General features: G+C 45.2%; 1 protein-coding gene across 7 annotated transcripts in view; it reads left to right on the forward strand.

Annotated features, from left to right (window-relative positions):
• The window catches only part of pcca (propionyl-CoA carboxylase subunit alpha), an 85596-nt gene that overhangs the window by 28065 nt on the left and 43168 nt on the right, over positions 1 to 14363 (forward strand). For 5 of the 7 annotated variants that reach the window (XM_077728943.1, XM_077728940.1, XM_077728941.1 and 2 more), the window contains 2 exons: positions 449 to 527; positions 3819 to 3921. In XM_077728943.1, coding sequence (XP_077585069.1) covers positions 449 to 527; positions 3819 to 3921 — 182 coding nt within the window. The other 2 variants (XR_013327967.1, XR_013327966.1) reach the window with 1 other exon arrangement.

Consider the following 14363-nt stretch of genomic DNA (forward strand, 5'->3'; position numbering starts at 1 on the left):
ATGAAAGTATTAATTTTATTAAATAAATAAAAGTGGGGATGTTTCTCATTGTCATTTTTTGTGCCGAGGTTGAAAAACATACACACCGGGGGCGGGGCGAGCACTCGAATCACGTTTCGGCGAATCGTTCGGTCACGCGGGTGTCAGATGGTTAGCTTATTAAGAACTGCATGGGAACCAAAACCCCCGGCCGGTGTTTGCAAAAGTGCAGCAGTAAAAAAAACTGCGTTTTAATTTCAGTTGATGACTCAATAGCTTCTCAATCAATTTGTTTGGATTTACAGGGTCGTAAATGTAAGAAATTTATCTTAGTGTGTCAAGCTTGTTTTTAGACCTTTTGACCTGTGCACAAATACTGGAAATGTTCGGATGGTTTATAAGCTTGTATTTAAAAAAAATCTTTACTTTGATGTAAAACATTTTTTGTTTGATTGTTTTTGTTGTCTAGGCTACCCAGTAATGATAAAAGCATCTGCAGGGGGAGGAGGGAAAGGAATGAGAATTGCGTGGAATGATGACGAAACAAGGTATGTTTCTCGTTCTCTCTCTCGCTCTCGCCCTCTCTATCTCTCTCTCTCTTTCTATCTCTATCCCTCCATCCTTCTATCCCTCCATCTCAATATCTATATCTCTAGCTCTATATCTCTCTTTAAACCGTATTTTTTACGACTATAAAGTGCACATAAAAGTTATATATTCTCCAAAATAGACTGGGCGCCTTATCATCCAGTGCACTTCATATATGGACCAATACTAAAATTGTTATCACGATAAAATAAAATTAATCACTGGATAGGACAACTACGGCAAGCAGGCCCTAACTCTATTTTCCCGTAGAAAAAGTACAGCACAGTGACTGCTGCGATATAGATTTCTTTTGTCAATACACCCAGTATTATGGCGAGCACACTAATTTGGTGCTACTCTCGTTTTGGCTGTATTTACAAAGGAAATCCTGCCGCTAGATGTTGGCGTCAAAAGAGCATTCAAAGCTAGACTGCGAACTATAATTGGAATGGATTGGAGTGGATTGGAGTGGATTGGAGTGGATTGGAGTGGATTGGAGTGGATTGGAGTGGACTGGAGTGGATTGGAGTGGATTGGAGTGGATTGGAGTGGATTGGAGTGGATTGGAGTGGATTGGAGTGGATTGGAGTGGATTGGAGTGGATTGGAGTGGATTGGAGTGGATTGGAGTGGATTGGAGTGGATTGGAGTGGATTGCAGTGGATTGCAGTGGATTGCAGTGGATTGCAGTGGATTGCAGTGGATTGCAGTGGATTGCAGTGGATTGCAGTGGATTGCAGTGGATTGCAGTGGATTGGGGACTGGGGGTGCGACGTCTGTAGCCGGGACACAGTAGTGTGGAGCAGCTCGCGAGCCACTGCCGCATCAGCCGAAGGAGGTATATACGCAGTTATTACGATGACGTGTAAGAACTCTCGGGGGATGTAAAACGGCCCGATGCTAACAGCTACTAGCTTGATATCTCGAGTTCAAAGTTGCTCCGTCACAGTAATATGCCCAGGACTGCACCATCTACTCTTAATAAAAACAGCTAGTCCCCCACCTTTCTTCCTACCGCTCTCCTCAGCATGTCTGTCCGCCTTCACCAGCTGAAAGCCATCCAAGGAGATGAGTCTGGTATTCGCTCATCCAGCCAAGTCTCCGTGAACCACATAATGCAGATGCTCCGATAGTGTCCTTGTTGTTTGGTCAGCGCCGTTAGCCCTTCCATCTTAATTGGGGATAGATGTTACGTACCCATAATAATAGATGGAATGCTGGGTCTGAAGCGTCGCTTTTTCTCTTGACATTTTTGACCGGCTCTGCATCCTCTTCTCTTCCTCTTTAACTTCGCGGGGAGGTCCAGGGGAATCCCGGCGTTGCGTAGCGCTAACAGTTGTCCTTTGTGTAGAGCAGCGTAGGCATGGCTGAGTGGGTCAAAAGTAGTGTCCAAAATTTGAAATTTGAATTTGGAGAGATGAACTAAACTTTTAGATCAAAGACTGCCTCTCGCAGAGCATGAGTCTTGGAGTAGAGTCTTGAAAGTAAAGTTTTCAAACATTAAAGTATCGAATATAATATATAAAGTGAAGTAACAAGTAAAGTTTTAAGAGACAATAAAACATAAAAATAAAAGATAAAAAAAATCTGTAAAAAAGCTGTAAAAACACAGAATATGAGTGAGGGTTTAGGGAGCTAATGCAACAAGCATCCGCTTTGAACGGCGCCCTATGATGATACTCTAACCCTGTATGTATGTATGCACGTACGCACGCACATACGCACGCACATACGCACGCACATACGCACGTACGCACGCACGCACGTACTCGCGTACGCAGGTATGCACGCATGCATGCATATCACCACCCTTTATTGAAGGACCAGAGGCACTGGCAAATGGCAGAGGTAGACAAAGGTTGTGGCGAGGAGGCAAACTAATATAGAATGCAGGAAGATGTGTGGTGAAAGAAAAATGTGCGCACAATTACACAAACATTTTCCCCCAACACATCATGAAATGTAATTTTTTCCCAAATTAATTATTAATGAATCAAGCAGTCACTGAACTGATGTATTCTCAGCAGAATGACTCTTCAACTTAACAGTGAGAGTCCCGAGACCTCCAATTGCTTTGGTCAGACTACCATCCGGTGTCGTATTTTTCAGAATATACGTACAGAATTCATCCCCAAACATGTACAAACACCACCCTTCTCAGCGAAAAGCATGTCCAAGACAAGATGGTTTTTATGTCGCAGATGAGTAGCCATTCTCCTGTAACTATCAAGAAGCACATTGTCCCTCTGGTAGCTAAAGTTTTGTCAAGTGGTTGAGGAGAACCGAATGTCAACATCGACAGTCAACTGAGCCATAGACCAGCAGCACGCTTACGGGCACAGGAACAGAGTTCATAGGGAGGCTAGTCGCCAGAGGAAGAGCAGGTTTGGTTGAGCAGAACATCCAAAACAAAGATAAGTCAAAGCAGGCCAGCGAGAATGGACTGGTTGATTCGCAGATGAACCGACACTGTATGATCGGAGATTGTTTTTTAAATATACCAGCAGTGAAGCTGGTGTTTATGTCCACATGGTGGTGATTAGTTGAGTGAGTAATTAGCTTCCTAATTGGTGGAATAGTAGCGGGGTGTGGTGGTAGCTCCTTTATAGTCCCGTAGGATCATGTAAGTTAAATTATTTTTTCTAATGTTTTCCTTTTGTTGTCCATCAAATTAGCTTCATGATGTAATTTTCCAATATTTAGTAAATAATGGCAACTTATTTACAAAAAACATGCAGCAGAGGTCAGTTGAACAGTCCAAATTGCCTCCAGGTATGAGTATGAGCGTGAACGGTTTTCTGAATCCTTGTGCCCAGCTAGCAACCAATTAAGGATGCCCCCACTGTACCAGGTGGAATTGTAGGAAAGGTACTTTGCAGCTGCCTGTTAAAAGGGGGAAAAGTTTAATCCATTCTATTCTTTTTATTCTAAACAAAATCTCTGATGACAGTGTCCTTTGATTTGGGGGAAAAACAGACAAAATATCTGAAAAATAAAGAATGAGGGAGGCGCAGAATGTTAATTTGAGCCAACTACATGGATTGGAGAAGTGGAGAAATAAAGCAAAGGACCATCAAAACCATATAAAACAATTTATATTGTGTTGACAATTTGTTCTGACTAAAGCAAATTGTGACATGCAAATATTGTTTAAATTACGTACAAAAAGGGAGATTCCCGAGTGCTGATTAGTTGCAACAAAATTATAATATTATGACAAGTTTGGTAATGTCTATTTGTTTCATATTATAGGGAAGGCTTTCGGTTCTCATCACAGGAAGCAGCATCAAGCTTTGGAGATGACAGACTTCTTATTGAGAAGTACATAAATAACCCGAGGCACATAGAAATTCAGGTGTGGCAAATCTACATAAAAGTCTGAGGCACTATAACGGGTCGGGAACTTGTGAGCCAGACATTTATATTGGATGCTTATGGCTCTCTGCAAACCTGTAAGCTAAAATGTGTAACCTGCTGGCGAGAGAGCTGAGTCCTGAACACACCAACAAGAGCCTCACATTTGCCCATCGCTGTGTTCGTGACACTACCTCAAAGTCCGCTTTATTGTTAAATGGGAGCCCTGCATTAGCACATCAAATTGGCATCGACGCTAACTGCACTGCCACTCTATTGACCAATGGGAGTGTCGCGCAGGCACATCGGTGTTTTCACGACACTACGACCAAAGGCAGCCTCGCGTCGGCACACTAGTTGCGCCGACACTACCTCCCCACTGCATTGACCATTTTGAGCCTCGTGTTGGCACGTCTGTGTTCGTGACATTACCTCGAATGCGCTCCATTGACCTATGGGAGCTTCGCCTTGGCACATCTCAAATTAAATGGTGCCAACACAAAATTTAGCGCTGCTTTAGTCATATTCATTCTTAGACTACCTTGCGTGTGCCGCATACAGTGGTACCTCAACATACGAGCACCCGACATACAAACATTTCGAGCAAATAATTATCTCGAAATACGAGATAAAATGTTGAGATACGAGATAAAATTTCGTGATACGAGGAAGCCAGGTGGCCAAGACATAAGAGGCTGTGTATGATTTTGGCGCACTGTCTTTTTTGCTGCATCTCTTTAGTGTATAACAGATATCTACGAGCACTGGGCGGAGTGATGCATTTCCGTGTGTTTTTTCCCCCTTAGTCAATGCATAATACAAAGTGAACAACAATGGATCTAAAGCGAAAGGGTGGAATGATGAGTTGTGCAAAGAAAAAGCGAATGTTGACAATCAATATTAAGGTCAAAATAATTGAAAAATATGGGAGTGGAGTACGTGTCACAGAGCTTGCTCGGCGATACGAGAGGAATACTTAAACCATATGCACCATCCTGAAGCAGCAATTAAGGATAAGCGGCCTTCCAAAGCACTAATTCTGATTTCCCCTCGGCGCAGTGACATTCATGAATGACGAGATGGAGAGCCTTCTTTTATTATGGACAAAAGATAAACAGTAAGCAGGAGATAGTGTGACCGAGTCAACTATATGTAAAAAAGCCAGCGGAATTTACATGGATTTAATAACAAAGAAAGGATATGAAAAGGGGGAGCCTTCAACACCTTCAGAACCTTTTAAAGCGACTCATGGCTGGTTCGAAAAAGAAAAAAAAAAGATCTGAAATACACTGGAATAGACACCAAAGAGCAGCAAGTTCCAATTCGAAGGCCGCGGTGGAATTCATCAACACATTTGCCTCGATTATCACCCTGGAAAGTTACATCCCCCAACAAATGTTCAACTGCGACAAAACTGGTCTTTTTTGGTTGAAGATGCCCAGGCGGACAATCATCATGGCAGAAGAGAAGGGACTACCGGGGTATAAACATATGAAGGACCGCTTAACTCTAGCCTTGTGTGCCAATGCCAGCAGTGACTGTAAAATTAAGCCCCTGCTGGTGTACAATGCGGAGAACCTATGTGCTTTCAAGAGACAAAATATTTCAAAAGAAAAACTCCAAGTTATGTGGCGCGCTAATTCTAAAGGTTGGGTTACGCGTAATTTATTCACAGAATGGGTCAATCCAGGCATGGGCAAACTACGGCCCAAGGGCCGCATCCGGCCCGTTAGGCTCTTTAATCCGGCCCGCCGACGTTGTCCAATTTTCACTTTTTTAATTTTTTTTATTTTCTACCCAAGATAGCGCCATCACACGGAACCCAGTTGCAGTAGCTCTGTCCACTCTTTTTTGTTTTATGTGTTTTACAGCCCTTTTTATCTTTTTTAAATTACATTTTAATGTCTTAATACATTCCTTTTTACCTTACTTTGTACTTTTTACTTTAATGATGATTGATGAGTATGTTAATACTTGAGTCATTTTTTCCTGTTTTTGTTTCATATGTACTGTTAACGGATGTGTTTTTTTTTATATGTACAGTGAACCCTCGCTACTTCGCGTTCCACTTATTGCTGCCTGCAGAGCTTTGTGGATTTTTTCAGGAAAAAAAATTTAAAGATATTAAATTAAAATTCTAAATTACATCGTCCTACAGGGTGTGGAAACAAAATATTCAATTAGAATTAGTAATTTCATCATTTTATAAATTGTAAAACACAAAAAATGCACGTGTGCGCAAAGCATCATGGGGGATCACGGCCGCGTCACTGCCGCATCACGGCGTTTCACTTCCCCATCACGGCGTTTCACTTCCGCATCACGGGCATAAACGCAAGCTGATTGGCCAGCTGAATGTACTCGACTCCCCATTGGCCCATTCACCACGGAAACCCAAGCTTCTCCCGATGCCCATTCTCAGTCCACGCTTATCTCGTGCTGTACAGGACGCTTCTCGGCAAGTTAAGCTCAAAAGTTTTGTGAAGTCCTTCGTGATGCCTCCCAAAGGCTCTTCATCCCTTGGTGCTTCTAGTGAGCCGAAGAAAAAGCGGAAGATGTTGACAATCACCGAAAAAGTGAGTTTATTGGACAGGTTGAAAGCAGGAAGTAGCTACGCTAGCGTAGCTCGGCATTGCGGCCTGAATGAATCCACGGTGCGGTACATAAAGAAGGAGGAGAAGAACATCCGCAGAACTGCTGCAACATCTTTCACGAAAGATGCCAAAAGGGTTGTGAACACCCAGAACAAGATCATGGTGCGAATGGAAAATGCACTGGTTATTTGGATCCGTGATTGTAGGGCGAAGCAAATCAGCCTGGACGGAAACTTAATCCAAAGCAAGGTTAAAACTTTGTTCGACGCCATGGTGCTTGAGAGTGGTGACGACGACGTCAGCGTTCTGGACGAGGAAGAAGAAGATGACGTCGGCGAAGGTGATCCTCTGCCCAGTGCCTCAAGCCAGACTAGCCCACTGCCGGTTTTCAATGCCAGCAAGGGCTGGCATGAGAGGTTTAAGCGGCGAGTCTGGCTAAGAAATGTGTCGCTGCATGGAGATGCAGCCTCTGCAAACAAAGCAGCAGCGAAGCGCTATGTTGAGGATGTGTTTCCGGAAATGATTGAAGAAAATGGCTATGTCCCGGAGCAAGTCTTCAATATGGATGAGACAGTACTCTTCTGGAAGAGGATGCCGTCCTGGACCTTTCTTTTCAAGGACGAACTTCAAAAGATGGGTTTCAAAGCCCACAAGGATCGAGTGACTCTGCTCTTGTGTGGCAATGCAGCAGGATTCACGCTGAAACCCGGCCTTATCCACAGGTCACTGAATCCTCGAGCATTGAAAAACAAGAACAAAGCCTTACTGCCCCTGTACTGGATGTCAAATAAAAAGGCATGGGTCACCAAGGCCCTCACACTTGATTGGTTCTATAACTCTTTCATACCACAAGTGAAGCTTTACCTGGCCGAAAAGGGACTGCCCTTCAAAGTGGTTCAGCCCATGGACTGTGCAGGAGGACATGCAGCTAATTTGCACCATGAGGGGGTGCAGGTGGAGTTCCTTCCCCCCAACACCACTTCCCTCATCCAGCCCATGGATCAGGGGGTTATCAGGGCCTTCAAAGCCCTCTACACCAGGGCGACAATGGAGGGTCTCATCTCTTCCATCGAAGAGCCCGATGAGACCTTCAGTATGAAGGCATACTGGAAAGACTATAGCATTGCTACGTGCCTGAATAATATCCAGAATGCTCTAAAGGACACGAAAGAGCAGACCCTCATCTCCAGTTGGAGGAAATTGTGGCCAAACAAAATCACCCAGGACTATGCGGGTTTCACGCCTTCCGAGATCCATCAGTCTGCCGTCGATAAGGCTGTCAGGCTGGCTCGGTTGGTGCAGACTGAAGGCTTCTCGGACATGACGGCTGATGAGATTACAAATCTTATCGACTGTCACCCAGCCCCACTGACGGAGGAGGACCTGCAGGAGATGACCAAGTCGGCGAGTGAGGAGGAAGAGGAGCCTGCTGCCGACGACGACGCTGACGACGCTGACGAAGGTGGCCTTACTTTACATAATTTGCAGGACCTCTTTAATACAGCCATAGACCTCCAAAGAAAGGCCAAAGACATGGACGATAACATGGTGAGGGCAGTCGAGTTCAGCAATTGCATCGATGAGGTTATGGCTGTTTACAAGCGCATCCTCGCCGACCAAAAAAAACAACGTTCCCAACTCCCCATAACAATGTTTTTTTACGCGCCGCCAAAGAACTGGGGAAGATCCATCCTGACTGTAGGATGTTTTTGAATTGCTGCTATGATGTTTTTGAATTGCTGCTATGATGTTTTTGAATTTCTGAGTTTTCTGAATAAAAGTTTACATTTATTACATTTGCAGTGATTTTTTTATGTGCACTAACAACACCTGCATTCTAATGTGGAACAAAACACCTGAATGAACAGCATATTAGCCTGGTAGTGGTTTTGGTCACGTGTTATACGTTTCTATAAGCGTTTTTTTTTTTTAATGGCGCCCGGCTACTTCGCGGTTTCACCCTTCTGCGGGGGTGTCCCGGTCCCCATTAACCGCGATAAGCGAGGGAACACTGTATTGTATCTTGTGCTGACCCGGCCCATCTGTCAACTTTTTAAAGTCAATGTGGCGCCCCCGGGCCAAAAAGTTTTCCCCTCCCTGGGTTGATCTGTCCTTTGGTCCGGTAGTCAAGATGTATTTGACAGAAAAAAGCCTGCCAATGAAAAATCTCTTGGTCCTCGACAATGCCCCTGGTCACCCTCCTGGTATCAAAGAGGAAATTGTTGATAAATATAACTTCAAGGTCCTCTATCTTCCACCCAACACCACGCCACTCCTCCAGCCCATGGCCCAACCAGTAATTTCAAATTTTAAGAAATTGTACACAAAGTATTTATTCAAGAAATTCCTTTGGGTTGAAGGTTAACGAGGCAGATGCGAATGACCTAATCGCCGAGCACCAGAAAGAACTGATGACAAAGGATTTAATCGAGTTCCAGTAGAGTGAACATATTGAGGTGTTGTGGGAACTCAGTAGCGAGTAGGAGGTGTAAGAGGGGATCACCTGGCTAGAAAAGATATCAAAGACATGCTAGCGAAGTGGCAAGAGTTTTCTAATTTTGTAGAAAAGAGGCACCCTGAAAAGCTGAGTTGCCATTTAATATATCTGGGTATATTAAACGGCAACTCAACTTTTTTTGGTTTTTTGGCAAGATTTGTATGGTGTTCATGGGGGCATAATTATAGATAATTAACTTCATTAAAATTCCAAGTCAAACTTTATTCAGCAGTAAGTAGTTTTAACCTGAGCAGTAAGTAGTTTTAGTCTGCAAAATGTTGATGCACCTCGTCACAGCATAAAAAGTGCGTAGTGCATCGCGCCTTCCCGTTTGTGCACCATTTAATATACACCTGCCATTTAATATATTCAATGAGGGGTATATTAAACGGCATAATAGGCTAATATAAAATGTCACATCCTGGCAAGTTAAATTCTACAATATTGCACAATCTAAGATATTGCCCATTGTTATAGCACACCCCGAAGTTATTACACAGAAGGGATGGTGTGTCGTGCTAACGCAAGTTCAGACTGCTGATGGCTGTGGGAAAAAAACTGCCCCTAAGTCTATTTGTCCATGCATTGTGAGACCTGTAGCAACTGCCAGAGGGCAGCATCTAGAACAGGTTGTGACCAGGGCGATATGGGTCCCTAACAATGTTCTGGCTCTGCTGAGGTAGCAATGGCTGGCAATGTCATCCATTGAGGGCAGAGAGCAGCCGATGATCATCTGGGCGGTGTTGATCAATCTTTGCATGGCTTTTCTGTCTGTTACTCTGCTTCCAGCATACCACACTGTAATGCAGTATGTCAGGATGCTCTCCACTGTGGCTCTAAAGAAGGTTACCAGAAGCTTAGTGTCCAAGTTGTTCCTCCTGAGTACCCTTAGAAAATTGAGTTATTTCTGGGCCTTCTTCACCACTGCTGTGTTGTTGGTAGAGCAGGAGAGCTTGTCTGTGATGTGGACCCCCAGAAATTTGAACGACTGGACCCTGTCTACTCATACTCCACTTGTGAGGAGTGATGCGTTTGCGAAAGTCAAGGATTAAGTTTTCGTGGTATTTAGTCTGAGATTGTTCATCAAACACCACAACGGCAGTTTGTTGACCTCATCGCTGTGGGCAGACTCATCCCCCCTGAGATTAGTTCGACCACAGTGGTGTCATTGGCAAATTTGATGGAGTTAGAATGGTAGGTCGGTGTACAGGGAGTATAGAAGAGGACTCAGTACACAGCCTAGAGGGGAGATAGTGCTCAGTGTAATGGAGGAAGAGAGGTGGGAACCAAGTCTAACAGTTTGTGGACGGTTGGTTAAGAAGTCCAACAGCAGATGGAAAACGATAGTCCAAGGTGGGAGAGTGTCAGCCAGAATGTCCGGTATTATAGTGTTGAACGCTGAGCTTTTGTCAATGAATCCTCACATAATTCCTATGGTGCTCCAGGTGGCTCAGTGCTGTGTTTAGAGCTACGGCGATGGCGTCCTCAGTGGACCTGTTTCATCTAAGCAAACTGTTGAGGGTCAACTGAGGGGGGAGATTGTATTTCTGATGTGGCGGGCCACCAACTTTTCAAAGCACTTCATGATCACAGGCGTGAGTGCAACAGGCCTGTAATCGTTTAAGCTGTCGATGGTTGGCTTTTTGGAGACAGGAATGATGGTGGCAGATTTCAGGCAGGCTGGAATGATGGATTGTTGCAAGGGTTGATTGAAAACTCCAGCAAGCTGTTCAGCACAGGCTTTGTGCACCTTGCCAGGTATTCCGTCTGGTCCAGCAGCCTTCCTGGTGTTCACAGACTGCATTTCCAGTCTCACTTCCTGTTCCCGGAACTCCAGTGTTTTGTTGCAGGGTGATCGTGGGAGTGTTGACACTGGCTCTGATTTGTCAGTCTCAAAGCGGGCAAAGAAATGGTTCAGTTTGTCCGCTAGTGAGGAATCCATGTTTACAGACTTAGAATTGTTATTGTAGTTAGTAATATGTCGTATTCCCTGCCACGTCTTCTTTGGGTTATTTTCTTTGAAGTGCTCCTCGATTTTCATAGTATATGCTGCCTTGGCCTTCTTTATGCCTCTCCTCTGGCAGCTCTATACTTTCTCTTGTACCCCGAACTGAAGGCGGTGTTACGGCATTTGATGAGTGCTTGTGTCTCCTTGGTCATCCAGGGTTTTTGGTTAGGAAAAACCCACTTCCGTTTGTCTGTAATAACGTGCTCAATGCAGTTTCTGATGTAGGAGAGTACAGTTTCCGTATAATAGTCCAGGAAGTTGTTGTGTTCGAAAAGTTCCCAGTTGGTGCGGGAAAAGCAGTCCTGCTACTGAGAAAAAGCGTCCTCGGGCCAAGTTTTTATTATCTTTATTTTTGGCCTTGTTAGCGTCCAAAATGATGTACGCGGGGGTGAGAGATATGCAGAGATGGTCTGATCCAGCTAGATGGTGCTAGACAGTGATGCAGAGACCGGTGGAAGAGGGGGCTTCTGATCTGGGGGGTCGGGAGCAGGGGCAGGGCTGAATCTGTTAAAGAACTGATTAAGTTCATTGGCCCACTCCCCGTCTCCGGACTCCGGGCCTCTCCCACTGTTGCCTCCATGGCCCGAGATGGTCCTCAAGCTCCTCCAGACCTCGTTGGTGTTGCCTCTTTGGAGTTGCTTCTCTAGCCTCCTCCTGTAGCTGGTCTTTCCCCTCCTTATCTCTCTCTTCAGCTCCTTCTGGACCGTTTTAAGACTCTACTTCTCCCCAGACCTAAAAGCCATCTTCCTCTTGTTCAGGAGGGCCCTTAGATCCCTGGTGACCCACGGCTTATTGTTGGAGTAACGTCAGATCTTCTTAGAGGGTACAATGTTCTCAACACAGAAGTTAATGTAATCCGTGATGCAGTGGGTCAAGGTGTCGATGTGAATTGCACAACACCTCCCAGTCAGTTGTCTCGAAACAGTCTCTCAGTACCATGCTGGTCTCCTCGGTCCATCTTTGTATGATCCTCGTGGTAGGTTTTATTTTCCTCACCATAGGGATGTAGGTGGGGATCAGATGGACCAGGTTGTGGTCTGAGCGGCCTAGTGGGGGTAGGGGGGCTGAGCTGTATGTATTATTTGTGTTGGCATATAGCAGGTCCAGAGTTTTTCGTTCCCTGGTGTGGCACTTCACATACTGAGTGAAGACGGGGAGAGTCAAAGTCAAGGGAGCATGGTTAAAATCACCAGAGATAAAGAGAGACTGGGGGTGTGACGTCTGTAGCCGGGACAGAGTAGTGTGGAGCAGCTCACGAGCCACTGCCGCCTCGGCCGAAGGAGGTACGGCTAGCTAGCGATAGCGCAGCATCGGGGATATGCTGGTGTAGCCACGTTTCCGTGATGAGAATAATGTTGCAGTACCTAATAAAGCTGTTGGTAGCAATTTGAAGTTCCAACTCATCTATTTTGTGGGTAATGGATCGGCGTTTGTCAAAAACATACCAGGAAACGGGGCTCGGAGTGGTTGTTGTTGTAGCTTAGCAGCAAGGCCCGCCCGGCATCCGCGCTTTTGCTTCCTTTCTCTTCGCCGTCTGCGGCATACTTAGGGTGGGCTGGCTATCCACGGATATCCCGGAGGTCTCCGGATGTTCTCGGGGATATCGAAGGTCTGTTCGTAGTAAGTCGTAAAATTGAGTATCTTGCCTTTCTTTCCGAAAATGATTATATCCTGGCGACTGTAGGATAACAAACTGGAGAGCAATGTGCCGCTGCATCCGTGCGCGCCGCCATAATGACTTAAGCTCTGCAACATTCTTTAGATTCGGAGCTTCCTTTATCGCTCTCACTTTCTCTTCCAGTAGAGACGGGCCCTGAGCTGAAATCCGATGGCCCAGGTAGGTGACACGTGGAGTTTGATAAGTACATTTGTTGTGTTGCAGGCGAAGCCCAGCTTCTGCCATTCTGTTCAATACCTGATCAAGGTTTTGCAGATGCTCCTCTTCACTTTTGCCTGTCACCAAGATGCCATCTAAGTAGACAGCTACATGTGGAATGTTTTGCAGAATATTGACCATTTCACGCTGGAACGAACATAGCTGGACTTGAAGCAACACCAAAAATTAGGCGGCTATTTTTAAACAGTCCCTTGTGTGTTGATTGTCACATTTTTCTTAGACTCTTCATCCAGAAGCAGTTGAAGATGAGTATGACTCATGTCTAGCTTTGTAAATGTTTGACTATCTACTAGTGTAGCAAACATATCCTCTACTCGGGGCAGTGGATTGGTGTGGAGCTGAGAGGCTTAATTTATTTTAAATTTGTAGTCACCACATATGCACACCTCATAACCTTTCAGCACTGGCACAATGAGGGCTGCCCAGTCAGAGAACTCGATAGGCTCCATGGCGCCTCGCTGCTGCAGTCTCCTCAACTCTGCCCCCACTTTGGGTTTCATGGCGAAAAGTACTGAACGTGGTTTGGAAAAGCGTGGCTGTGCATTGGGATCCACACACAGTTTCACTGTTGTCCCACGCAGGCTGCCTAGATCTTCTTTACACGTCTTCATAAGTATATCTCCGATCACAGTAATATACCTGATTTCTCTTCAGTTCAGGCTGATTTTGTGTAGGATGTCACGTCCAAGCAAATTAGGTCCCTCTCCTTCCACGACCAGGAGTCTCACAGTGGCCTCCTGGCCTTGATATGGCACCATTACTTCCATAGCTCCTAGAAGTGGACTGCACTCATCAATGTACTGTCTCTGTCTGCTTTTTGTCTCGTTGAGTGCTGGTGCCTGTCCTGACCGCCGCAATCTGTGGTAGGTGGCATGACTTATTATTGAAGCTGTGGCTCCGTTGTCCACCTCCATTTGTAGCTCTTTGTCATTCACCTGTAGGTGTGCATAGATGGGCTCTGGTCGCCTCTCCTTGACGTTGAACATGATCTATGCATTCTCACTCCGCAGGTGGTGTGTGTCCCCTTTGGGTTTAATTTTCCGCTCCTTTTCATGTTTGTTGTTTTCCCTGCCTCTGCACTTCTTAGCTATGTGCTCTTTTTTTCTTGCAGTTATGGCATATAGTGTCAATAAAACCACAGTCATTGGCAAAATGTGCTCCCCCACACCGGTAACATTCAACTGATTTTTGTGACTTCATCTTTTCCTTGGACAAACGATGCACGGTGGATAACTGCACACTGCCGTTAGCTTTCTGAATGTCCTTTGTGTTGCTACCTTCCATTTCCATAGCCTGAACGCTATTCTGCGCCTTCCTGAAAGTAAGAGTCATTTCTCCTAATAAACGGCGCTGCATGGCGTTGTCATTTATGCCACAGACCAACCTGTCACGTAGCATGTCATCAAGCACACTCCCAACCTCACTATGGTCGGACAATTGCCTTAGC

The sequence above is a fragment of the Stigmatopora nigra genome, chromosome 12 (assembly GCF_051989575.1).
Source record: "Stigmatopora nigra isolate UIUO_SnigA chromosome 12, RoL_Snig_1.1, whole genome shotgun sequence".
In the NCBI taxonomy this organism is placed as follows: Eukaryota; Metazoa; Chordata; class Actinopteri; order Syngnathiformes; family Syngnathidae; genus Stigmatopora; species Stigmatopora nigra.